Source organism: Lepidothrix coronata, unplaced genomic scaffold (genome assembly GCF_001604755.1).
Source record: "Lepidothrix coronata isolate B3197 unplaced genomic scaffold, Lepidothrix_coronata-1.0 Scaffold35, whole genome shotgun sequence".
Classification (NCBI taxonomy): Eukaryota; Metazoa; Chordata; class Aves; order Passeriformes; family Pipridae; genus Lepidothrix; species Lepidothrix coronata.
In genome coordinates, this window is record NW_016690215.1 from 4,855,884 (window position 1) to 4,882,897 (window position 27,014).

Below are 27,014 nucleotides of genomic sequence, written 5' to 3' on the forward strand. Positions count from 1 at the left end.
AATTTGACTTTACTGTTGGACTGAATTTATGGAAAACAATAACCAGTATTTACTATATTAGAATAGCTGGACTTTCAGGTAATAGAGAACTTAACTGTTTCAGTAATTTAATCTTATTTTTCGAAGCCACTGTTAAAGGACTTGATATCCCATCTTTAAAAGTCATTACACCAAGCTGATTCCCAGGCACCTCTTTGGTCTCACTAGGCAACCAGTTCTGAGTACAAAACTATTGGATATATTATCTACTTAGATGTTCAGTCTATGCCTATGAAAACAAAAAAGTGATGCATTAATTTCAAATGACACCTTAAATTAACATGTTGTATGTACACACATCAAAAGGAGAGCACTGAAAAATGTACAGATGTATGAAAGACTATCCTGTAACATTTGTAACTTAAAAAACTTAAAAGAATGTGAATGCAATCAGTTTCATGGTAAATTCATTTGCATTGCTTCAATAACGAGCAGGAAAACTTTTTTTTACCTTTGGGGAAAACACTGAAGAACTTGGGAAGAGAGGAGAAATGCCAAGTACTCTTTCCCTGCTGCTAGAAGGCAAATGGAACTGAGTGTCAATACACAGCATCACCTCTTTTCCCCCCTGTGAAACACCATAAATCAGTTCTTTCCCTCAGAATCACATGGAGCCGGTGTCAAAGTACATCGAAGGCACACAACGCCCAGCAGGAACAACTCAGAGGACATGACTGGATTCCCTGATCAGGGCTGCTGACTTCCAGCCCGGATGGCTGATTTTCCCCAATTTATCTTGCTGGCAAGAAGCAAGACAAATGATTTTTTCCAGCAGAGAGGGGAGGAGGCCAGGGGAAGCAGCAGTGTGATAAACACCCTAGCTCAGAGCTCACAGGGTGCACATCGTGCAGATGATATATATGTGCACAGCAACTTGGATGTGTGCCAAATGCATCCAGCTGAAGGGCCCTGTGCTTATCCGGCTGTATATGCACAGAGCACTGCACATAAGCAACTGATTGCTGCACATCTGTAAATTGTTTTTGAAAGCCAGCATGTTGTTTAAACAAGACAGGTGGACATGCAAGGTGTTAGTAAGAAAATAACTTTTCTTCAAGTGGAAATGGTATTTTTAAGTACTATCTTAAAAAGCACTGTAACTTTTCAGGCTACAAATGGAGTATATCTGCATAATCTAAAAAGATAGACAGTTTGTATCTCTGTAATAAATGTACCTGCATGGATAACCTTCTGCCCAGCCTCTCTGCTCCCATTTTGGCCAGATATGGAGCACTGTTAAAGCATGTTTGCATTTGTTTGCCACTGATTAATCAATCAGGCATCAGTTTGCTTGAACAAATAATCTACATGCACATATGCAATGTATGTTTTCAACTCTCTACTTTGTGAGGTACTAGATTTTTAAGTAGTTCCTCTTTTATAGTACCTTTGTTTCTCCTAACTACCGTTGAGCTACAGGTCATAGCCATGAAGAATTTCATACACAATTTGCATTCCAGAAACATCACTGAACTAGTGCAAAGAACTATTTCCCTTGTTGTGCTAAATGTATTTGTCTGCCTGGTTGAAAATAAGAGTATCTCTATAATTTTTTTCAGCACTTGTGGCCTCCAGAAGTTCATCTATTATCTGTACATACATATTTAGTAGCATATATTTGTTTGGTAGTAGCACTACCAAACAAATCAGGAGAGGACTGAAATTTCAAGAAACACATGACTCGGTAAAGCAAACAAACAGACCCCTTCCATCTTCTCCAGGTGATTAGCAAAGTACTTTTTCTGCTCCTTTCAATGTCTTTGAAATGGAAAATCCCAGGCAAGTAAAATATTGATAGCTATCCTATAAGTTAATTAACAGCTATGGCCAAACTTAACCTCAGTTTTCAAATTTGACAAATTAACAGTTTTAAACTCTGAGGAAGTTAATCTTTAGTCTTAAATAGTTGTGTTCAACTCTTACGAGGCAGGAGTCAATGTGTGTCACTCATGGAAATGTACCTGGAGAACTGCAGACCCAGTTGTGCAGAGCACTGTGCAGTTCCCCAGGGGCAGTGGAAATGACAAACACTGTATGTCTTCTGCAGGCTGCACAAACTGATGAGATTGGGATCTAAGCAAATCTCAGTATCATCTGATAGACCAGGCTGGCTGATAAAGGTCCAGGCTGTCTCATTAAATGTGAGTTTTTCCAGAAGGTTTTAGGGGAACAGGGTGTTGAAGGAGGACTGCCACCACTGTAATCACTGTAACAGTGCAAAAGTGACTTAAGTTGTCACAGAGTTTTTATCAGTGCTCACAGAAGCAGACAACATGTGAGAAATTGTTAACCCCTTGAGACAGTCATGCTGGCATTAGCAGCAGGGGGGGGAAGGACGTGCTCTCCAGCATTCACATGTATCACCTTGGAAAGGGCACTTGGCAGTGGAAAGCACTCAGAACAGCCTACAGTGGGGCTGGCATTGAGAGTGAGCAAACAGAGGGGGTGGGGAAGGGTGGTGCTGCCACTTCACTATCGTGTTTATAGTACAACCTACAGCTCTGAAGTGTCAATGAAAACTGTCGCATCCCAAACCCACACTTCCTGGATGTTTCCTAGTTAACATGTATTTTCTGAGTCAGACAAATCCATACTAATGATTGACTGCCATATCCCACATGTTCTCTTATGTTCATTTTCTTCAGCTAGAAAAAAAAAGAGATGTACAATTCCATGAGGAAAGTACCACTCTTCTCCTGAAGCATACAGCAAATATTATGTAAGGCGAGGACAACTTTTACATAATCTATATGCTTATAAAATGTATCTTTCCTTTTTCCACACAGGGCTTGGGCAAACAAGAGTGAACACTTCTTATCTGCTTATGTCAGTCCACAATGATGGAAATACACGAAATGGAAACCAGAAGAAGCACATGGAAAGGAAGTGCAAATGTGTGCCAGATGGAGTCTCTGCACTCTCGCTCAGATCTGCTCTACTACACATGTAGAGTTCGGTGCACACATCTTGAAAGACATACAGAGATTTATAATGCAACGTGGTAAGTAACTTCAAGTTGTAAGATAAAAGTTTCTCTGCTCTGGGCTATTCCATGAAGCATAATCTGTACATCCAGTACCGACCTTGTCATGATGAGGTTCACATGACACTGTACCATGCAAGCGTATTTTTGTTTAGGAAATACATAAGAATAAGTCCCCACAAACTTCTTGAAGGTGTCCACCAAAATAAACTATGCTTGTAAAGGACTGTGGCCTGTAATTCCAGTGCAAGGACTAACAGCTACGGACAGGAATGCTACATTACTTTGGATATGTGAATGGCTCTTGCCTGGAATGGTCATATGTTTTTCTTTCTTACACTGTATCAATTAAATTGTATGAAAGTCTGTGCCTGGACTTGAATATAAAGCTGCTGTATGTGTATAAATTAATAATAAACAAAATGGAAACAAATGTAATTATACCGTATTCCTATTTTGAAGAGGATGATAGCTTTTTTCAGAATCATTATGGATATTTGTTTTTTGTTTTCTTAAAAAGAGATCCTATTTTTCACTATTGAAATATATAAGCTCAGATGGTGCCTTCCCCAAGTACATTGGGAAAATGCCATGATGAAATGTAGCACACCAATCAAAGGAATGATTGAATTTCTCCATTTTGACTCATACATAGTTTAAGGGAAGGTTAATATTATGGCACTTACTCTGTTGAAAGGAGGATGAAAAGTTATAGTTGCAATTTCCTAATGAAATAAGATTATGGAAAACATCTGGTTGCTTTTGTCAAAATTTTCATGGGTGTCAATGGTTCAACAGTTGTAAAATGCACAATACTGCCATCTTCTGCATCCAAGAAGCAGCAAATTGTATGTTATTTTACATGTATGTTCTGCATAAGAAACAGTAAAAGTAATAGTGGTAACTCCTTAACATTTTAAGACAGTCTGGGATCTGACACGTGGTTAAGTAAAAGCAGAGAGGTCACAGGCTGAATATTCATTGGTCAGGTAGCAAATGTAACTGCTGACTATAGCAGTCACATGCTTGCTTTGAATAACTTCGAGCTTCAGAATAAATAAGAGGATACTCATTATGCTGTTAATGAACAGCACAGTCAATTAGTCAGATTTTGACAAAGCCTGCTGTGGTGTGCTTCACCACCAGCAGCTCAGACTGTTTATGCAATATACTACCCCCAGGATATAGGAAAGAAGATCCTACATTGTGGTTTAGGACAATAATTTAGACATTAATCAACAATGTACATTATTAATAGGTATGCAAAACATGCCCAAATAAAACCTACAAATACTCTGTCTCTGAAGGCTGCAATCTATCACTGTGTCACCGAGGAATTGATTACTGACAACTGGCATATTTCCACCCATTGTATCCACGACGGTCTGTGAGGAGTAACTCTTGTTTCCTGCCATGAAATATATTTATAATCAAGTCAGGTGTATGCCTCAGAGACAATGATGGGAGTGTATCAGCAGTGTGAGTTCAGTTGATCCATGTACCAGTCCAGTTTGCTGCTGCTGCTGCATTGGAGCTGTGACTTCCCTCACCTCTGACAGGCTGTGGGCCAGGGCAGCCATTTATCCCCCACATTCATGGCAGCCAAGAGACACACTGGAAACTCACCTCGTGACAGGCAGTGTCACTGAACAACGTACCAGTCCAGTGTGCTAATGCTGCTGCACTGGAGCCATGACTTCCCTCAACTCTGGAATGTGTGGAACACCCCACATTCCCACAACTCCCTACACAACCAAGATAGCTCACAGAGCACAAGTTGTTGGCAGCCAGGACAATCACCCAGCACAGGCACTGCCATGTGCAGCAACACCTCGGGCGAGCTCAGGCACTGCACCACTGGCACCCAGTTACTCCACACCGCTGAGAAAATGACACATCACCAGAAAAGGCTGAATCAGGAAGCCTGTTCAACCTTGAGAAGAGACAACTGAGAGGGGATCTCATCAGTGTCTATAAATATCTGAAGGTGGGGTGCCAGGAAGATGGAGCCAGGCTCTTCTCAGTGGTGTCAACCACAATGACACGAGGCAACAGGTAGCAACTGACGCACAGGAAATTCCACCTGAACATAGGGAATAACTTCTTTACTGTGTGGGTGACCGTGTACTGAACAGATTGCCCAGAGAGGCTGTGGAGTCTCCTTCATCGGAGCTACTCAAGAACCATGTGGATGCAATCCCGTGGCACGTGCTCTGGGATGACCCTGCCTGATCAGGGAGGTTGGACCAGGTGACCCCCTGCGCTCCCTTCCAGCCTGACCCGTTCTGTGATTCTGTGATCTCTGGGGCACCGAAAAACTCAGTGCACTCCACCTCTTCTGGTCTTTAAGAGAATTCGGTAAACTGGAATTTAAAGTGGTACTTTCCCACGCACTCCCTGTCTCGTGAATGTTCCCGACAGGAGGGCTACCAGGAATTCCGTCCCCTCTCCCACCCCTTGGCCCCGGCCGAGGCCCCCCGGCCCCGCCCCCCCCGCTGCTCGCGCCGCTGCCGGAAGGGATTTCTCGCCCTTCCGCCGCGGGGTCACGTGACGCCCCCTCGGCCCCGCAAGATGGCGGCGCCCATGTTGGTGCCCGAGCCCCCCCTAGGGAAGCCGAGGTGAGGCCGCGGCCGGGCCGGGCCGGGACCCCCCGGGGGCAGGGGAAGAGCCCGCGGGTCCCCGCAGAGGGTCGCGGCCCCGCCCCGGCCGAGCCCGCCCGGGCGCACGGGGGCGCGGCTGAGGCCGCCCCGCGGCCGGGGCTGGCAGTGGCGCAGCTCGGTGCGGCCGTGGCCCCGCGGGGCGGGGGGAACCGGGGTCGGAAGGCGCGGGGCGGGAGCGCGGCCGTGCAGGGGCAGCGAGCGGGGCCGTGGGGGCAGCCGGCAGGCGGGGCGGGGGGCGCTGCCGAGGCCGCTCCCTGGCGGTCCCGGGGCAGCGGGGCCGCCGTGCCCGCCCGAGCCGCGCGGGGCGGGGAGTGCCCGAGGGAGCGGCGGCCGTGGCGATGAGAGGCGCGGGGAGGCTGCAGGATGTGCGTGCCCGGGCTGAGCCCCATCCGGCCCCGCCGCAGGGATGGGAGCCCCCGGCCCGGGTGTCCAGCTCTTTGCCAAGGCCGTGCTCCGATGCCGTTCGGCTCGAGGGGGAGACGAAGCCCAGCCCTGGAGCTATTGGGGCGGTGCTGCTCCGTGCGCCTCAGCGGTGTGCTGTGCTGGCCCGGGAGTGAGGGGAGTTGTCCTCCCCCTTCCTGCCTTGGGCTTCAGGAGTGCCTAAGGAAGCGTGGGAACTGGGAAGGAGGTTCTTGCTTTCATCTCCAGGCACCTGCTGAGGGATGCAGTCCATTTCAGGCAGAGACACGGAGTGTCCAGGCTGACCAGGTCAGCGGGCCCATGTAGGGACAGTGCTTTTGAGGGCAGTGCTGCTCCCGGGACAGCCACCCTGGTGTCACCATGGCACCCCTGCAGGTGGTGACCATGTGAGCAGCCCTGAACAGAAGGATTGGGGATGCTGGTGAAGTTCTGAGTTATGCTTGTGGAATCTTTTAAAATTACACACTCCAAAATGGGAAGATTTTAATGTCCGATCAGTGTTTGGTGTGGCACAGTGACAGAAGTTGGAGATCGTCCCTCCCTCCTATTTTTCCATTATGAACTGGCATGGAAGAGGGACCTTGAATGAAAATTGCCAGAAAAGCAGTTGATGTGAGAAGGTTTTAGATACTTAGAGGGGTTTTAACCACAGTGCAAACATGGTCCTGGTATAGGCAGCCATGCAGAGCTGTCAGACAAATAAGGGAGAGTCTGGCCAAGCTTCTGCAGCAGAAGAGCAGAGCTGAGCATTGTGGGGGGGTGTGGTGTGTGTTTTGTTATCTGTGCATTGAGATTGTTGCCAGTGGAGAGTATCAAGGGAGATGAGAGAAAACTTGTAATTTCATAAAAACACTAGAATGTGCTGAAAGGTATGCCAGAATTGGAGGGTAGAAGATCCCCAAGTTTTGCTCCCTGATCTGATCTAGTGACCAAGTTTCAAGAGCTGAGAGAGATTTCATGAAGTTGGTGATAATGTCAAACACTGCAGAGCTCAAGAAGGATGAGACCCTGTGTGGTGTCTTGTTGCTGCTGTCCATGTGTACCTCTAAGAGCACAGCCACAGATCTACAGATTTCACTGTCATGTCAGATGCCGCTGCAGAGTTACTGTTTCATACGAGTGGCTGTTAATTTTGCATTTTGTGGGATTTTTTTCTGCTGAAGGAAATTAATTGCATGTATGACAGTAAAAATTAGTTGTTTGGCTGTTTTCTCATCTTCATGTTCCTCATCTTCAGCCATCAAAAGTACAGAGCTATTCTGAAGAAAGAGAAGAGGAAAAAAAAGCGGCAGGCGCTTGCCAAACTAAGGGACTCAGGTAACTGTGAAGTGCTTGATGCTGTCAGTGGAACTAGAAGTGATTGGGTTTTTTCTTTTTTTTTTTTTTAAGGATATAATTCTGTGTATCCTTTGCTGGCTGTAGCATCCAGTTATGTAGATGCATTGTTTTGTGTTTTTTTCTCAGAAGCTACAGAAAAAGATGAATCTGTGTCTGAGGAAGAAGAGGAGGAAGTGGAAAAAGAGGAGGAAGAAGAAGAAGAAAAAAAACTTGAGGCAGAAAGGTGAAAAATCTTGGAAATGGCATATATGCAGTAGACACTTAGGTAGTCAATTCCATTTTTATACTTTGAAAAGTTTGAATATATTCTGTAAAACAGAATATTTTTTAATATTTCAGGTTACACCATTCTTTTCTCTAATGCCTGAATAATTCCATTTGAATTTTCTCTTTTAAGGAAGATTAGATAAGCTGCAGTTATTGCTGGAGCAATAAATTTGAATTGTGTACATGACAGTCGTGTCAATTCTGGATACTCATTAAATGGAGGGTCTGAGTAGTGTCTGGTTTCCTTGGTAGACAAAAACTACATGAGCAGTGGTTGCTGAGAGAAGAAAAGGCCCAAGAAGAGTTCAAGCTAAAGAAAGAAAAAGAAGAGGCTGCAAGAAAACGGCAAGAAGAAGAAGAGGTGATGTATAAACTGACTGTTACTGTTGTGCCTGGAAATAAGGTAGACTTAGGGTAATATTCTTACTGGTTTATCATGGACCTGTTTTTCTTGATCCTTGTGTGTTTGAAAGCACAAGCTCTTCTGTCTTTCATTTAGAAGAGCAAAATTGAAAAGGAAAACAGCAACTCTTTAATTGTCCAGAGATTTAGTTGCTTGTGATTGGATGGAAACTTAATGATCAAGGAGCTGTTTGGGTCAAACAAGATAGTTTTGACTTGGATTATAAAGCACTATTTCCTTAAATAATTAATTTTTTTATCATAAAGAGGAAGATCAAAGAAGAATGGGAAGAGCAGCAAAGAAAAGAGAGAGAAGTGGCCCAGCAGAAGCAACAGGAGAAGAAAGAGAGAGAGGTGATTCCTGGTGGTGGGAGGATAAACATGTTACATATTCTGTTACATGATGAAATGCAACAGTTATACATGTTGAAGAGGGATTTTGTTATAATTAGCAAATGTATAAATGTGTTGGTTACTCCATTCTGTTTGATTTCCTAAAACTGTTAATCACTGTTAAAGAGCATTTAATGGATCCATATAATAGGTAACTTGTTTTAACACATCTGGTTGTCCAGAGTGTGTAATTGCTTACATCAGTTAAATATGAAGGCACACTGCCAATGCAGGTTCTGATATGTGCACTTTCTGCATCATGTGTTAAAGATGGTCCTTCCTTAATGTCTCAGTTGAACACAGTCAGTGCTGAAGAAAATGCCCAAAGAGGATATGGAATATGGAAGTACATTGCTGCTGTTCCTTAACACAGTTCTTAATCAAAAGATGTGTTACAGCTCTTCTTTACCTGACTCATCCAACAGGACGTATCTTTTTTCAGAGCTCCTTGGGTGGAATAAAAAATTATACGGAAGATACAAGTCATTGATGACGTTTCTGTTAATGATACATTCTTCTTAAGTTTTAGAAGTTCAATGACCTGGATGTAAGATGTCCTGTACAGAAATCCAGTGTGAGGACTGGCCTGTTATTCCCAGTGAAGGGTGACTGCAGCTTTCTAGGATTTGGTCATTTTTGATTCTCCACAATCACAAAAGTTTCAAGTCATTTCACTGGGAGATGTCTTGCTACTGTGTCTGGTAACCACAGCAGGAGAGGAGCCGTGAGCAGATAGTTCTGTCTCCCGCAGTTAATAGCTGGTTGTGCCACTGATGATGTAACACTTGCACAAGGAATGCCAAAGAACAGCAGTTGTTGTATTTCCTGTCTTACTTCCTCTAGTGCTGAGTCCATTTCTCTCTTTGCAGAATAGGGAGAGAAACCGATGCTCGTGTCCTTGATTTAAGGTTGAGATACAGTTCAAAGAGTTGAACCATGGTAACAGCAGGATTTTGTTCCTCCTCTCTTTCCTAGTGCCTGGGTTTGCCCAAGCCCTCAGTGGGATAATTTGGTTCTCTGAACTAGATGGAAGCTGCTTTCTTTTTTGCTTCCTTGTTGGCTTGTTTGCTTTGTGTTTTTCTGGGTTACTATTTTACTGTGTTAGTGAGTTAAATTGGCTCATAGAGGGCATTGACAGGCAGCCAGAGGGAAACTGATTACCCAGCTAGGAGTGGAGCCACCCATTCCAACAACAGAAAGTTGTTTAATTGATTTTGCCTGTGTCTTGAAACAGCAGTTTATTCAAATTCTAGCAGTGATTTAAAAAAAGAAACTGATTTCCCTCCCTAAGATGAAAAAATAGATTTTTTGATTTCGTGACTGGTGGTAGTTTGGGGCTTTATTTGTGTTTTTTGTTTTGGCTTGTTTTTCTGTTTATGTGGTTTGGTTTTTTGTTTGTTTGTTCTGTTTTGGTTTTCTTTAATAGGATGGATAAAATCTGACATTCTTCATGATTAGTACCAGATGCTCTCTGCGTTCTCATCTTGGATTGCATTTTTTAATTTTTATTTGCTCTTTTTTAATTTAATTAATTCTCTTCCAAATTAGAACAGTGCTAGCATATTTTCTTGTTTTGATTATGTTTAAATGTCTTTTTTTTTCTTTGAACTTCTTAGAATAATTTGTTAGAACCAATTTCCAGCCAGATTTGGAGAGTGATAGAGTTTTGCTCAGCCCAGTTAGAAGAAGTAAGGGAAAGATATCCTCATTGTCTTCCTGTATTTGGAAGGCTAGATACAGTTAACTTATGATGTTTAGGTTTCTTAAGAGTTACATCTTTTGCTTTAACAGAGACTCACTGAGCATTGTGTTTTTCTGTGTGTTACATAGAATGCTTGAGTTAAAAAGTTTAGTGCAACTAAACAATTATGGACTTACCTGTAACCAGGCTGTGTGCTGGAGCAGGAGATACATTTAAATATTCAGTAGTTCAATGACAGTTTTAAAAAAGAAAATTAAACTTCTAAGATGTCCATTGTTTACTTTAGAAAATCATCTACATAAGGGTCTTGTCTGATGTATCCTTTAACAACTTTGTAGTACATGAACTGCTACAGAGCCAAAGTAAATCTCCTGGTTTTAAAGCAAACCCCATCAAACTTTCATTATGCATAATCATTGAGTATTGTAAATTAGGTTCTTAACTAAAGACAACAGATGTTTTGCGTGTCCTCAGGGTTTTCACTAGTCCTGTGTTTGCACCATTTATAGGCAGCTGTGCAGAGGATGCTGGATCAAGCTGAAAGCCAGGTATGCTCAGAGACTTTTTGAAAAAGAACTGAAAAGTAATTTAATTTCCATCCGGTGTTTGTCTTCTAGCATGCTGTCCATCTGCTCTTGAGAACCTAATGGCCTGAATAAATTTAATATATAGTGGCTTGCATGAGCTGTAAACAATTATTTACTGGGTGGAACATAATTAAGCATATTTCTGGCTGGTTGGTGGCAGTGCAGCTGTGCATGCTGATGACTGTTCAGGAGATCTGAGTCAAAATGAACCTGGAAATACTGCTGTGTGCTGTTAAAAAAACACTGTGCATGACGGTTTATTTGTGAATTGTAATTCTAAATAAATCTGTCAGTCCTGGGTGGCAAGACAAATTTGTCTTTTAAAGCAGATGGCAGGCTCTAAATAAGAGGATTCAGTGGTAGAGAAGGGCACAGATTCTTAAGGAAAAGAAAAAGGTAGGGGAGGAAGAAGCTGACTGTTCAGATGTCTGGAAGAGCATGGATCACAAGCTGGCAGCGTGTAGCAAAGAAAACTGCAGTTTTCATTTGAGTCTTAGAAATTGCCTTAAAGAATAATTTGGCTTTTTATCTCTGTCATAAAATTAAACTCCTGAGGATTCTAGCTCTGTTTAAACCACTGCATGAATCTGAAAAATAAGTTTTAACCTAGTTAATCCATTGTGTGTTGATCGCCATAGTTACATTTGGTTCCAGATCATGTTTAAACAGTTCTTTAGGTAGGGATCTAACTCTATTTCGTAATATGGGTAGAAGAATGCTCTGCACTGCTACCTGTCCAGAGCTCAAGATGTATTAGCAGCCATGTCTGCAAAGGAATAGGCAGAAATGTGGTATGTTAAGAGACTGCATTATAGTATCAGTTCAGGGTTCAGTTACTGCTGAAGTAACAGTGCTGTTCTAGTGAGAGAAAATTGTGGCTGCAAGTCATGAACAGAACTGGTCACAGGGTCAAATGCTGCTTGTAAATAAACAGGTTTCAGTTGATTTAAAAGGAGAACTGTAAAGCCACTCAGCTTTACAGATTATTTGGTTAGAATGAAAATTCCCTTTTTAAAATGTGTGTCTTGGTTGTAGTCAGTCAAGGCTTGCAACTTGGTATGCCCATTTGGAATTACAGAAATCTTAATGGACCAAAATGACCGGTATGGGCACTTTTACTTCCAGTGCTAACTATGAATTTAATTTTTTTAAATTCCGGCCTTTGGCATGTTGTTTTTATTTTAGCCTTTTCTAGATGCACAGAACAGCAATAATGCTAAGCCTGCTGAGCTTTGAGCTATTGCTCAAACAAGTAAATAGTCCTAGCTTTCTCTCTCCCAGTTGTGATGGTTTTGGCTGGTTAATGTTCTTCATGGTGGCCAGTGCGTGGCTGTGGTTTGGATTTGCACTGAAAATAGGGTTGATAACATAGAGATGTTTTTGTTATTGCTGAGCAGGGCTTACAGAGAGCCAAGGCCTTTTGTGCTTTCCATGCTGCCACGCTGGCAAGGAAGTTGGCGATACATGGGAGGTTGGGAGGAGACACAGCCGGGACAGGTGACCCAAACTCACCAAAGGGATATTCCAGACCATATGACACCATGCTCAGTATATAAACCTGGGGGAAGAAAAGGGAGGAAGGGCATGGGCTTTTGGAGTGATGGTGTTTGTCTTCCCAAGTCACTGTTACACGTGATGGTGCCCTGCGCTCCTAGAGATGGCTGAACACCTGCCTGCCTTTGGGAAGCAGTGAATTAATTCCTTGTTTTGCTTTGCTTGGGTACCTGGCTTTTGCTTTCCCTATTAAACTGTCTTTATCTCAACCCATGGGTTTTCCAGCTTTTACCTTTCTTACTTTCTCCCTGATCTCGCTGGTGGGGCAGTGAATGAGTGGCTGTGTGGGGCTTGGTGTCTGGCTGGGGCTAAAGCATGGCACAGGTGTAAAAAGCTGCCCAAGGCACTGGGCAGCTTTGAAAACAAGGCTTTAAATAGATTCAGCTTGCCTTGTAGCAGCCCAGTGCTCACAATTGCACGTGAATTCAGTTGTCAGTTTTATTTTTGACATTCCCTTTCTTTATTCATTTCTAACTTCTGTGTATTTTAATGTTTTATCCACAGCTGGAGAATGGTGTGAGTTGGCATAACCCAGAGCCCCCAGAGAATCTGGGAACAGAGAAGGATAGAGCAAATTGCCCCTTCTATATTAAAACAGGTTCCTGCCGATTTGGAGACAGGTAATCAATTGAATATTTACCAGCATAGAAGTGTTTTGGGGAGATGAAAGGGAGGCAATTTCATTAGGTCATAAGCAAACTGAAAAAAAATTGCTCTATAAAATACTTCCATATATTTGGACGTGGATTGAGAGCAGAAGCATTGCCTGGCTGGAATTGAGCTATTTTTTATGGCATATTATTGATGGTGCATTCTGGTTACATTGGTCAGACTTAGTTTTCCTTAGCTCCGACACATGCACAGATATATTCAGACAGAGTGTATTTGGTTTGTTATTAGTACAGGCCTGAAATGTCAGATTTCGTTTTTTTTATGTTGTCTACTTTGCATACGTTGCATTGTCTAAAAGATAAAATCAAATCTCAAATGGACTAAAGCAAGTTAAGGTAAATCTGCACTGTTGTGAAAGCTTCCAGAATTCTCACTATTTAAGTGTGTGATACATTAGTTCTTGAGTCTTGTACACTGATAGGGGAGGGAAGTATAGTAAAAGGCAAGACCAGAGAAGGACAACAAGATGATGAGAGATGAGAAACAGCTCTGTAGGAGAAGTCACTGAGTCTAGACTCTTTTGAAAGAAGGGATGGAAGAGGGCTGTGGTAGATGAACAGGAAATTCATGGTAGGATGGAAAGGATTATTTGCAGTTTCATCAGGTGTTTCTGAGTGTTTACCAGCTTCAAAAAAGAAAGGACTTCTCATACGAAACAAATGGCAAAACCTGTTGCCTGAGGACATAGAGAAAGCCAAAAGTGTAAACAGATTCATGGAGTACGAGTTCATGTTCATCAGAGACCAGGAACAATGATGACCCAAATGCAGCATCTGACTAGAAAATACCTGATTTTTTTTGTTGTTGTGTTTAGGAGGAATAACATCTTAGCAGGGAAGACACTGATATTTATTACATGAATCTTCAGCATAAACTAATAAGGCTATTTTACTAACTTGTATCACTGAAATGTGTGTGGTCCAGCTATCATAGTTTTCTTTATCCTAGGAGTAATTTGTTTCAGTGTGATGTATATTGTGGATAATTATGTGATAATTCAACTGTATGGAAGCTTCAAGTCCACATCTTTTTTTTCTATTTTGAAATATGTGTTTAATTCCATAATAAAGATTTGGCCAGCTATTTCACTGCAGACACCATTTTTGCTTTTCAAATGTCTAGGTCTTTGCAGTATTTTTGTTTCAGTGGTTTTTAATAGAGGTAACCTCCTTGGATTACTTATGGATTGCATGGAATTCAGCTTTGCTTTGAACTGTGAATAATGCTTGGAAAACAAATACTGAGAAACATCATATTCTGCCCTTCTTCTTTCATCCATAGTTGTTGATCTCAGATACCTCTCCATCTTCCTTCTTTCTCCTCCCATACCTGCTTCCTTCATATTCTGGTCATTTTAACCGCTGGTGCTGTCTGTAAGTTGAAGGACAGGTACAGCCAGGGTAAGGACTGGAAGGATGGGTTGGAAGCAGTTGGGAAAAACTAAGAGCCAGTGTTACCAATAAATAATTGCTGAATCTTGTCAAAGCTCACTGTATCTTGAAGAAGCTAAAACTGGCTGAGTTCACTATTAACCATTTCCTCTAATTCAAACCCTGATATTTTGCAGTAATACTGGATTTTTGGGTCATTAATTTCCTTTTGTTCTGTCACGTGCTGTAGTCATTTTGTGTACAGGCAGTATTGGTTGGATTTAATATTTTGAGTTCTATTATTCCAATTGAACAGGAAAAGGAGGCAGCTTCTCAAATGTAAAAAAATAATAATCATAAAATTAATTGTCTCCTTGTTTAGTTTTGAGGTTGGAGATAGGGCGCTTTTTTTTTTTAAAGTGTCAACCAGAAGGTGACTGACTGACTGGGTGCAGAAAGACACTTCGTAGCTGAAGTCTAGGTTGGAATTGCCCATTCTGAGACCTGACCTCCCTGCAGTTTGTCTGTGCTGTGCCAGTGCCAGACGAAGAGGGCAGACTAGTCTGGATATTTTTCTGAGCATATCTTGAAAAGGAGAAATGTGTTGGAGAGTGCATGACCCAGTTGCTTGGGGAAGTATGAAATGGAGATCATAGAGCACAGTGAAATAAACATGGAGGCAAACATCTGTGTTCTTAGTGGATCTAAAGGTGTCTGGGGGAGAACTGTATTTCAGGATGTGAGGGAGGCAGCTTGAATATGATGGATGGTGAGGGAGACCTAATAGTTTTATGGCTGCCAAGAGGATGCAGACTAAGATAAGACTGACTTTAAAGAGTTTTTTTATTTTATGTTTTTTTTAGAAGTGGAAAAATAGCAGTCTTGTACTTACCCAACCACAGGTCTAAACATGCTGTCCTTCCCTCACTCCCTCTCTCCACCCCTATATGATGAGAACAATTTCAGTAAAAGTTGTTTAGTTTGTGGAAAGAAGAGCAGGGATTTGCTTTAAGATGAATTTGTAGAAAGAATACTGGCAATCTTTTAAGCCATTCAGAAACTGGGAACACATTTAACCCTAGTAGCCTAAAAGAAATTACTTTAGCTCTCATTGTGACACTGATATCTATAGCTTTTGTAGATACACTTTCTTAAGCAACGATGTATTTGTACATGGCAGGAAGCATCAAGATTATGTGCAAACTCACTCCAAAAGATTTGTTTTACTAATTGAAATACGCTGATCTCCCACTAATGGATTTTCTTTTATAATAACTGTAACTGAAAATGGCAAGTGTTTGAAGCTTCAACAAATGCATTTTCTGCGGTACGTGCCAATCTTTCCACTTTTCTTTCTTCTCTGCTACTCTCCAGGTGTTCTCGCAAGCATAACTACCCAACATCCAGCAAGACACTCCTCGTCCGAGGGATGTTCATCACCTTTGGCATGGAGCAGTGCCGGAGGGATGACTATGACACAGATGCAAGTCTTGAGTACAGTGATGAGGAGACCTACCAGCAGTTCCTGGAGTTCTATGAGGACGTGCTCCCTGAATTTCAGAATGTGGGGAAGGTTGTTCAGTTCAAGGTATGCATCTAAGTGTGGTTTACAAGCCTTAAGAAAAATTCTGTCTGGCATGCCCTAGCTAAATCCTGTGTGCGTTAGGAAACTACAGTGTCCTTCCAGCAAGCTGTACATCTCTCATGTAACCTGTAAACTTGCCATTGCTGTTACAGAGCACTGTCTTCCTCTGGGTGAATCTTCTCTCCCATTCCCCTGAACTGTTAATAAAAGCTTGTGCTTTTATATTGCAAGTTCTTCACACTGCTCAACAGCCCACTTACCTCACAGTCCTTTCTTTATCCTGTGCTAAGCCCCAGAGGGTCCATTCAGATGGTTAGACAGTATAAATACATCTGAGCTACTGTATTTGTGCCTAAGGAATGAAATAGTGGGGGTATGAAATGTATTTGGAGTGTACACCCAAACAATGTCATTTTAGGACTGGCTGGATAAAATAAAATCAGATTACAAAGAACTGAAAAGCTAGTAGGTATTCCAGTAGGAAGAATTATAAAAAGGTAAGTTATGCAAATGGTGTTTAGATTTGTCATCCATCCTTAGTTTGTGCATTTGGTTTGCTGAATGTTTTGTACTGAATTTTTCCCACTTATATTGTGATTTCTTATGGGGAAAAACAGGGATCTGTAAATGGAGACCACTGAGATCAACGATGTGTGTTAACAGTCCCATGTTGCCCCAAATTATGCAGCTTGGATGGTGAAATCTCCTCGTATCAGAATCTATTGCAGCATCCCTTTCTGCTTGCCATTCCTGAGAGTTTTCTTGCAGTCACCAGGAGGCACATGGTGCCTTTTCTCCTTTTGTTTCCATCTACTGACAGCTGCCTCGGGACTGACGTGTTATTAGCATTTCAAGCAAGAGGAAAGTAGAGTGAATTTTGAATAGTTGTGTAATGAGCTTTATAAGTAAGAAACCTTCACTTGTTTGGAGGAGTATCCCCTCCATATTTTGACTCATGGGCTATCAGCAAGCTGTAGTCTGTGCTAGAAGATGGGATGTAGATTCCCTATGGAGGTGGGTTAAAATGTCTTACCAGCAAAGTCAGGTCCTTGACTTTGTATCGTTCTGGGTGGCTGTGCTAAGATGCACCTACTTGGGTCCCTACGACTGTTTGTGTGGCATTCCATGGCTTCCAAGGCAATTGTGCAATCACAAGGTGATTCTTATGGACATTTTCATTACATTAGATATGCTTCAGAATGACATGTTGGCTGCAGGGATCTTAACTGTGAGTGAGCTGAGTCTCTGCAACTGTTTAGAATCAGCTTATACACACCCCTCTTTCAGCTGATTTCTTTTTCTAGTGTAGCCCGAGATTTTATTCTTCTTGTTCTTTCTGGGAAGCTGCTCCAGAGTCTGGGAGATCCTAATAAAACACTCTTCCTACCCAAAAATGTCTATGCCAAAATCGTTCTCTCTTGTTCTTGTGTTGACATTGTTTATCTCAAATAGTTTGACTCCTTCCTGTAATATTTAATTATACAACTGCTTGTTGTTGTGACTGAAGCCCTTTCCTGATCCAGTGCACAAAGAAATATTTCCTGAGGATCAGTCAGGGTTCAGGGATGAAAGGAGCTGCTAGCCTCATTTGTGCAGATATTGGAAGAGGCCGGGGGCAACAGAGGTTGGGATCACAGTTCTGCCCTGGTGAACTGTGTTCCACCTGCCTGGGCCTGCCCATCAGAATCTTTTGTAATTAGCAGCAAGCTTTCTGGAAGGTAATTTGTGTATTTTTTGAGAGCTTTAGTTATACTCTGAATGCTAAATCATTACAAAAAAAAAGGTTTTTAGAACCTGTACAGTGAAAGCTGGTGACTTCAGCTTTTCTAACCCATCTCACGGGGATGCTGTGAAGGTAAATTGCTCTAAAGAGTCTCTTACTGTAATGAATCCTGCATTTCCACATGAGGATACTACTAATTGTTTTCAGAGCAGATGTGTCTGTTGCACAGAAGGGTTGGGCCAGACAAGTGCAAGACAATGGAGTATAAACTGTCTTGTGGGCTAAGTGAAGCCGATGTCCCAAAGTTAATCAAAGCATAATGCTGGAAACAGTCAAACATAAGCCAGATGGGCTTTTTTCTTTTTTTTTTTGGTTAAAACTAAGTGTTCAGAAGAAAATCATATCTAAGTTGATATGGATGAGCTCTTGTAAATGAATGGCCCATCTCAGAATGCAGGAGCTGCTGTACAGCAAAAACCTTCCACTGCACTGACTTTGTGTTTCCATCCCCTCAGGTCAGCTGCAACTATGAGCCTCACCTGCGAGGAAATGTCTACGTCCAGTACCAGTCGTAAGTACTCGCAGTCGTACTCAGTGCTAGAACTAAACTCCAGCGCTGAGTAATGAATAAGAAGTGTTTATATAATCCATGTGATTCATTCTCATACTGTAATGGGAGGCCAGAATTGGTAAGTGATGTCTGAACTGATTGTGTGATGGTAATGCTGTGTGTTGTTTTACTTTTTAAAGAGAGAAGGACTGTCAGGCAGCCCTGGCCCTGTTCAGTGGACGATGGTATGCAGGCAGACAGCTTCATTGTGAATTCTGTCCTGTGACGAGGTGGAAGACTGCTATTTGTGGTGAGTCATGTAAACACTCGGAAAAGAGAACGAGTGTTACTCAAAGAGTACTAATAGAAGTGAAAAAGAAGGATTAGTCTGCAGCTTTCGGATCTGCCTAATGTTGTAGTTCATGTCCGTTTGGAAGACACATGTGCTAACTTGCTTATGTAGATCTAGGAAAGAAAAGAAATATTATACCATGGCATGTAAGTGCCTGAATTGTTTTAGTGGATTTACCTTGGACTGGAAAAGAAAGTTTAGATTCTAGCTTTGGAAATAATAATCTTAAGATGAAACTACACGAAGTACTACTTTATCTCTCGAAAAGCAGCAGCAATTTCTGAACTATCAACAGTTCTTAGCAGTAGCTATCACATTTAACTTATCTAGATTTACACCCTTAGATTAAGATAAATGAAATTTAATTAAATGAAAAATGAAATTTGTTCTAAGGTAAAACCAAACCTTCATAGCTGTTAAAAAGTTAATTCCAAGAAAAGTACACAAGGAAAATTAATCTTGTGTGAATTAAATTGATAGGTGGTCAGAGGCATGTTTTTCTGTTTGGAGAAGCGAAATTTAGTTTATTAAGTTTCTCCTCAGTAGGTACATAATGAAGAAAGAGATTTAATAGATGATCTGGTTCATAAAAAATCAAACCCTAATCTGTTGCAGGCTTATTTGAAAGGCAGAAGTGTCCAAGAGGGAAACACTGCAACTTTCTTCACGTATTCAAAAACCCAAACAATGAGTTTTGGGAGGCCAACAGAGACATACGTATTTCTCCTGAACGGACTAATCAGTTGTCTAAAAACTCTGAAAGGAGAAACAGATCAAGCCATCGTGATGACTATTACAGCCGGTCCAGGAGAAGGGGCAGCCCGAGCCCAGATCATTCTTACCGGAGAAATGGAGAGTCCGAGAGAAAAAAGGACCGCCGCAAAAACAAGAGGCGGCGCCGATCGGGGCGGTCGAGGAGCGGGGAGAGGAGGAGGTCTCACAGCAGGGGGAGAAAGAGGAGAGGCCGCAGTCGCAGCAGAAGTCACAGTCGAACTCGCAGTCGGAGCAGAAGCCGGAGTTCCTCTCGATCCAGGAGCAGGGGTAAAAAGAGATCAAGCAGCAGAGGAAAAAATAGTGAAACTCCCAAAACAAAGTGAGAGTTACTTTTAGAAATCGGTAATTGATCAGAAATAGATCTGACAGAGGAATCTTTACAACAGGGCACCAGATATATTTTGAGTTTCAAATAAAGTGTTCTTGCACATTAAAATGTTTCTTCCTAATAAAGGAACCTAGTTTATTGTGTGCTAAGCTTCAGAAAATGAAAAGTTTTAAGTCCTATAGAAGGTGTGAACGTCAAGTACTCTAGCTACTCTGTCCCTCCGAACTGCTGCAACACCTGGATACACACTGAGTACAAATAGAGAAGTAAAGCCTCTTTGGTATATGCTTTTTTCTGTTTTGTGTGTGTTAAGTGTTTCCTGTCCCTGTAGGGAGTTAGTACAGAACAGCCAGTGTGCAGTAAATTCACACCCCTGCACGCTGCAGACCGAGGTCTGTGTAGACAACTGCCGTTTGTATTTTTCATCTGTTTATGGGAAATCTTTCTAGACAAAGTAAATATAATCGTATTATGAGTTTGAGTAAAGGGATCTCAAAGATATCACTGTTTGATTGTACAGTACTTGCCCAGTAGGAGCTTTGTGGTCATGAGTGTTGGATTTTTCTCTCTCCCCTGACTTGAGCTGCTGGACTAATTGCCTGTAGGGATTGCAGTAGACTAAAACCGAGTGGGAATTACACAGAGAAACAATCATTTTATTCAGTACCTTAATCCCCAAGTAAGAGTGGAAACCATGCAACTGTAATCCTTGAGTGAGGATAGAAAATACTTCACATACTTCTTGGCTGCACACCATTTGTAGGTGAAAACAACTTGCCTAACCTGTGCTGGAGGGGTGGAAGTGTCCCATCTGGGAACCAAAGATGCAAATGTGATTGTGAAGGCTCGATCAAGACAGTTGCACAGTGGCTGAAGAAACTGAAGGTTTTATACCTGAAAGAATACTTTGTTTTTGGTAGAGGAGGACTTGACTTTTTATGGGTTTTAGGTTTATTTTACAAACAGTTTTAGGCACCCTACTGCCTTGCTTTCCTACAGCCAAGGTGTAGAGTAGGGTACATAAAAATGAAGTTACAGGGACAAAACCTTTTTGAAATGACAGCTGTATTAGTAAAGTACCTCCAGTTAGATAAATCCTTATAAATATTTTTTCACTTTTAAATGAAAGATTTGTGCTGTTAGATGGACTGTACTTCATACAGCTTAACTTCAGGTATTTAACGTGGGCACCTCAGATGCTTGGAGAGAGGAGTTTGTGGGGCTGAAGGTGCAGGTCTGCAGAGATACCTCCCTCTCTTTAGCTTCTCCAAAGAACTTGTGCTCCTGCCCTTAGAATACAGATCAGACTCCACGAGTTAGAAGCCTGAAGTAGGCGTGAAGTGCTCCCAAATAGGAATTCATTAAGATTCCAATGATGTAACATGCACTACCATAGAAAATCTGGATTATCCAAACTTTACCAATAGCATTCCTCACAGCAAGAATGTCTTTTTTCCCCCAGGATAGTTAAGAGTGAGTGAACATTGCTTCTGGATATAATATATATATTTTTGCTTTTCTAAATGCATACTGCACCTAGCATGCTGATTATACATTTTTCCTTCTTTCTTCATGTGTAACTGTTGTCCAATATGGAGTAATACAACAAAAGTGCTATATATTGATGTTCAGTTCAAACCCAACTTTCACTATATATTGTCATAACTGTAGGCAGAGCTGTAGCTTAGTTAATTTGATTAAATGTTTTAGTTATTAACAGATGTAGGAGCTGTAATAGCATAACTTTTAAAATAATAACTTTGAAAGGCGTATTTCAAAGGATAGACAGCACTAATTTTAAATTCCATTTGAGAAATTTGTGACCACCAGTTTCTCATACCTTTTTCTGACTAGACCTTACAGACAGATTTTTCCTGAGGTTTCTGTTTTTCTGTAGATGCTCAGTTGTCTCAGTGGTCACTTGTGCAGCATGTGGCAAACTCTGGTTCAGTTCCCCGGAGCAGAACTGAACCGGCATTTCCCGCGTGCAGAGATGTCACCAGCAGGCTGGTATCTTTCTTTCCCTGGGGATGCCTTGCTTCCCACAGCTCGTGCTGCTGACCCAGCCTGCTGGCCAAGGCTCTCCAGTGGGAGAGCTGCCTTGGGACATCTGCAGATGCTGTGCATCCCGTGTCACGCGGCTGGGCTGTGGTGGAGCATTATCCCAGCAAAATCAATTATGGAGCTCAAGGAGTAGTGGAGTGAGTGGTGGGAACCTGTGACCTGTTGGGTGAAATAAGCAAACCAGGTCTCTGTGGGATTAGAAGCTAAGTACAAACTCTCACCCATGTGAGAATTCCACAGGTAATTAGGCTCCTTGTCCCTAGTTTTATAATGGCATCTGGGAACCTGAGTGGCTGTATGTTTCTTTTTAAAAAAAAGGTTCTTGTAATTAAAAAAAGAAAAAAGGCTTGCTCAGAGATGCATGTAAAATTTAAATATACTTTATTTCTGCTACTACCATGGCTGAAGCTTCAGCTTGTTTTTCTTGAGGTCTGGACCCAACCATGCTGGCTGTACCTGTGCAGTGTAGGACTGGTAGCTGTGATTACCCTTCACTTTCACCCGCAGTCTGTTTATTACACAGAATTTGAGTGCTGTAGATCTGACATTTAGCTTGCATTTGTCAGCATGAAACCTGGGATCCAACCAGTTTTCTAACTTCAGAGTTCTTATTTTTCAGTATTGTTTCTCTGCTTCATAGCCTTAAGTAGTGTTATATGCATGGTTTTGTGTTTCTTTATTATTAGCTGAGTAAGCTATTTATTCTGGAGAGACAAAGAGACTACAAGTTTTTTAATGTTAAGCTTAATTCTTTTCTCTCCCAAAGGGGTGAAGCCCCAGAAAAACACAGAAAGGATTTAAATTTGCAATGAATAGCCTGTTCCCACTGCGTGTTATTCTGCATATTCCACAGAAAAGGACCTTGTAAAGTGAACTAATATTGGCCAAGTTTTGGTTTGTTTTTTAATGACTGCTTAAAAGCAGCAGCTTTCAAAATAGGTTTTTTTCACTTGTGAATTCTGCAGGGATCACAGAGGTGCTTTGGCATGATTCTGAGAGCGGGTGTTTATGCAGAGGTTGGGGGTGGCAGTGCCAGATCCTGCCAGACACTCTGTTTCAGTCAGGATGGGTAGCAAGCTCTGCTCCGGCCCATCTGTGGGAATAGGAACAGCCCACCTGGCAGCAAGGCTGCCTTGTTCCAGCAGCACGAGGGGAATAGTGGCAGCATGGTGGGAATTCCCATAGGCACAGGCACTGTTGCTGCCCAGCAGAATTAAGGCATCAGGTAACTGGGCTTGCCCCCTCGCAGCACTGCCTTTCCTCCAGCTGCAGCTGGCCCCCTCTGTGGGATTTCATTCCCTGCCTGCCTGTGCAGAGTAGCAAACACCCATCACAGGGTGAGGAGGGGTAGCACGTGTCTGTGTGTTGAATGCATGGCATTTCTTATGGAAGGGGAACAAGCGTACCCAGAAAGGCCTTCCCTCTCTGGCCCCTTCCTTTGTGTATAGGGCACATTGTCCAAAATGCATCCCAAGGGACTCCTCTCCCAGCTTTATGCCCTGTGGTGGCAGCATGGCTCTCTTGGATCCAGTTTTGTGTTAGCACGTTCACTGTATCAGAAACTGCTCTCAAGTGTACCAGTGACATTCCTGTGTGCTGAATAACTTGAGGTTTTTTCTAAAGACATGCAAGAGCCTGCTCAAAGATGCTATTGCTTCCTGTCCTGGATCAGCACTTCTTTCAAAACATGAAAGATGAAAGTCTATGCTAGTTAGTAACCTAACGACCTAACTTATTTTCTTACATCATCTGAAGAGTGCAGCTCCTTTTGCTTTCACTGTAAGCTTGTTGTAATTAAAATAAACCCCGATATATCAGCTGAATTCAGTATCTATGGTTAAAAACCAAAAACGATGAAACATTGACGGTCTTTGTCAAGCCATGAGACAGACTGCGAAGCAAGCTGTACAAGCATAATCCATGGCACAAGGTAAAGACTTAAGTCAGTGAAGTTGAAGACACTCAAGCCAACAATCAACTTGCCTAAACAATCCAGAAATTCCAATTGATTCTTTAGCTCCCCCCACCCCTTCCCCACAAGACAGAAAATTCAAGAAACAAAATTTTATTTCAAATAATTTCAGAAATGCCCAAAGATGGTAAGTTTTCCCCATGCTTTGCTGACATCATCAACCAGTTCAGTTCTTTTAGAAAGGTGGAGAACAGATTCGTCTGAGAAATTTTTGGTTGAGACCACGACTGTGAACGTTGCATTGACTTGCTCAGAATTCCACGAAAGGAACTGAATATTCAGTCTGTATTATCTAGAATTCTCTCTGAACATGTGGTTTCTTTTAATTTTCAAATGAATTGGTACTACCCCATCAATTTAACATCCACTTTAATAAATTTCATGTTTAATGTGGTAAGCCTTCCAAAAACTTGCTAATTTATTGCTTTCTGTACAATTTAAATGGATGTAAATAACTAATCTTGGACACAGTATACTCAACATTTTTTAATGAAGTGCTCAAGAACAGGTTAAGCACTGTAATAAAATTTCCCTTTTTTTTTTTAAGCCAGCACTGAGTAGCCTCTTCTTTTCTCTGCAAACACCAGCACTAATTACATATAAACACAGAGCAATGGTGTAAAAATGGACATTTATTACAACTAAACCAATGTGACAGACAGAGGTCAAACAGTTTATCACAATCACAAGAAAGCTTAATTCAGCCAAGCACATACAAGTGACAGTGTAAACTTTAAAAACATGTTTAATACATATAAAATTGCTTCTGGTTTGAAGTAAAATTACCTTAATTTAAGTCAATCTCACACACAGGGTCATTCCACTGCGATTTCACCCTCATCTATTCCTGCCCACTGTGCACTGGGGAGATGCCCTGGGACAAAAACAGTCTCCTGCAATCTGGAATCTCTAAGTGTAAATCCTAGAACGGGCATAAGTAGACAACTTCCAATGCCCCGAGTTCACCGGCACCAGCCCGGTACTGCCACAGGAGTAGCACACACAGCCCTGCCCTGGCTGGCCTTTCTGTTGCCACAAGCATTTATACTGGGATCTGGATCAGGGGCCTTGAAAGTGGCAACACTGCACTTTTCCTGCTGGGTGCCACTTAACTGTGATCCCAGCGAGCCCACAGCCCAGCTCTCCAGCTGGCCACGGAAGTGCTGCTGCCATCAGCACTGCCAGAGCCAAGCTTTGTGAAAATGTGGCACTATGCAGTGAATGAGCCACAACTCCTAGAGTGAGATTCCTGGGGAGGGAGGGGATGATCCCACCTCCACAGGGAGCACAAAGACACACAGCAGAACCTGGCAGCTCCCAACAGCTCCCAAGTGCAGCCCTACCTCCTCAAAACCACACGTCAGTGGAATTTCCTCAATCAAAGCAGGTTTAGTTTATAATTACTGAAAGTCTGCTCAAAGTGTCAAAAGTATTACTGGATATCAGTTTACATTTGCAATGAATATACTATACAAATCTAATACCTAAGAGCTCTCACTGCAAATCAGTTGGTTCAACTGTACATCACGCAGGAGTTTCCTAAGGGATGTGCCATGTTTAAGGTGTAAATCAAGAAAAGCAGTTAAATGACACTGACACTTAGTGTGGCCTTTTCTTTTTCCTAGAGGTACCTATACACCCATTGAAGCTTAACTATAAAACACTAAAAATACAAGTAATTGGTAAACTTGGAAAGAAAATAATAAAAAGTCCCTTTTGTAAAACTCCATCTTCCCCATCTTTGAAAGTATTTGATTTTCATCATGCAAATCCCTCTATTCAGTCAGAAAGCTGACCTCCTTTCCTGTGTTCATGGTCAGAAAAAGCTAATATCAGACCTAAAAACAGTTTCCTTATTTGAGTTTTTTTCCTTCTTTCCTCCATGCATTCCCTTTTGAGTATAGTAACTTGTACAGTTTTGCTAAAGGTAGCTACACTAAAATACACCCTCACATCTAGTGAGCGAATCACTTTGCAGTTTTCTTGCAAAAAGCAGTTATCACCTTAACAGTGTTTACCAGTTTGATATGCAGATCCTGGCAGGATTCTTTGGTATAATGACAAATTCAGTAGTTAACAGATATTTCCATTCTTTATGCAACAACTGAAATAAGCAGAATTATCATAAGTGGTGACTAAAATGTAGATGAACAAATTCTTTGGTTGCATAAACACAATTTTCACACCATGACATTTCATATTTGGAGTTGTCTGTGTAGTTTCTTTTCATTTAGATATGCTATGCTATGTCATAATAATACATTTATTTCCTGAAGTCAAGTTTCCTTATAAAAAACAGTACACTTATCGAAGTCAAATGCAATTTTCCTATAAATGCAGTGAAGGGAGACACTGAGTCAATTTAAATCTAATTCCCTTTCATTATAAATTTTGAACTTCGGTTTCTTGTTCCCTTTTTAAAAAGACGTATTTTTTCTTGTAGGCCTGAAAGAAGCAGCTTAGCAAAACAGTAATACTGACAAACAGCATCTTACACCATTAGCTAAACATTACAATGATGGCAGTGAACATTTACAGTATGAAACACTGAGATGGCATCAGCTGAAGATTTATGTCAATCCGATTTCTTCAAGTACACTACGAGGGGTCTCTGCTTCCTACGGAGGGAAAATTTGAGACAGTAGTAAATGAACCCTGTGTTTCTATTGAGGAGCACTGAACATGGGTTAGTATGGAAGATGCTGAATTAAAACAGAAAAGCTGAAAGACACGAAAACATACAAGGACTGCTATTTGCAAACACGGTATTAGCTGCACTTTTCACAGAGCTGTTAATTAGATTGTCATGGTTCACAGGAATAGCTGGTAGATTTTATTGCCCTTAAGCGCAATAAAAATAAAACAATTCAGATGTATCAGCAGGGAACAAATCACAACCAAGTAAAAGAGAAAGGAATTGGGGAGGGATGGGGAAGCATCTTGCAATGGAGTCAGTGATTTTTGTGGTGAATTGTTTCACAGGTCTCAAAAATCTGTTAGGGAATAATGAATAAATGTATGAATGAAACTACTGATGCAACTAAGATACAGTATCCCTTAAGCTCTTTATAAAGAGTCTGGGTTTTTTACAGTGATCCCATGCTTAATTCATAAAACCAGGTCAAGGTACCTTGGTATGCCTGGTGTCAAATAAATTCACCCCTTTTAGAAGCAGAGGAATTTCTAAGACAGGAATTTTATTATTCCACACCAGGCATAATGTTTTAGGTTAATTCTAATATTAAAAAGCTTTTTTTAGATTCAGAGCAAGTTGTTTAA

General features: G+C 41.7%; 2 protein-coding genes and 1 long non-coding RNA gene across 9 annotated transcripts in view; 1 reads left to right on the forward strand and 2 right to left on the reverse strand.

The window, feature by feature from the left end:
- Positions 1–5,545: 5,545 nt before the first annotated feature.
- ZRSR2 (zinc finger CCCH-type, RNA binding motif and serine/arginine rich 2) lies at positions 5,546–24,285 on the forward strand. The gene is made up of 11 exons (XM_017812243.1): positions 5,546–5,640; positions 7,340–7,419; positions 7,567–7,663; positions 7,960–8,068; positions 8,377–8,463; positions 10,714–10,752; positions 12,850–12,965; positions 15,762–15,975; positions 18,211–18,266; positions 18,446–18,555; positions 19,213–24,285. The coding sequence occupies exons 1-11, from the start codon at positions 5,594–5,596 to the stop codon at positions 19,692–19,694; spliced, it is 1,437 nt and encodes a 478-aa protein (XP_017667732.1). The 5' UTR covers positions 5,546–5,593; the 3' UTR covers positions 19,695–24,285.
- LOC108495979 lies at positions 13,491–17,137 on the reverse strand. 3 transcript variants are annotated; one of them, XR_001874282.1, is made up of 4 exons: positions 17,006–17,137; positions 16,233–16,324; positions 15,280–15,330; positions 13,491–14,388 (listed from the first exon to the last, which is right to left on the reverse strand). It is a non-coding gene; the product is annotated as an uncharacterized LOC108495979 (long non-coding RNA). The 3 variants fall into 3 exon arrangements; XR_001874283.1 differs by lacking the exon at positions 16,233–16,324; XR_001874281.1 differs by having other exon boundaries at positions 16,233–17,137.
- Positions 24,286–24,349: 64 nt separating the features above from the next.
- The window catches only part of AP1S2 (adaptor related protein complex 1 sigma 2 subunit), a 31,067-nt gene continuing 28,402 nt past the window's right edge, over positions 24,350–27,014 (reverse strand). For 3 of the 5 annotated variants that reach the window (XR_001874277.1, XM_017812247.1, XM_017812245.1), the window contains one exon: positions 24,350–26,353. Coding sequence is in view for 2 of the 5 variants with exons in the window: in XM_017812247.1 (XP_017667736.1) it covers positions 26,306–26,353 (48 nt within the window). In the remaining 3 variants the exon portion in view is untranslated. Of the gene's footprint in view, positions 26,354–26,545; positions 26,729–27,014 lie in introns of those variants that run through there. The other 2 variants (XR_001874278.1, XR_001874280.1) reach the window with 2 other exon arrangements.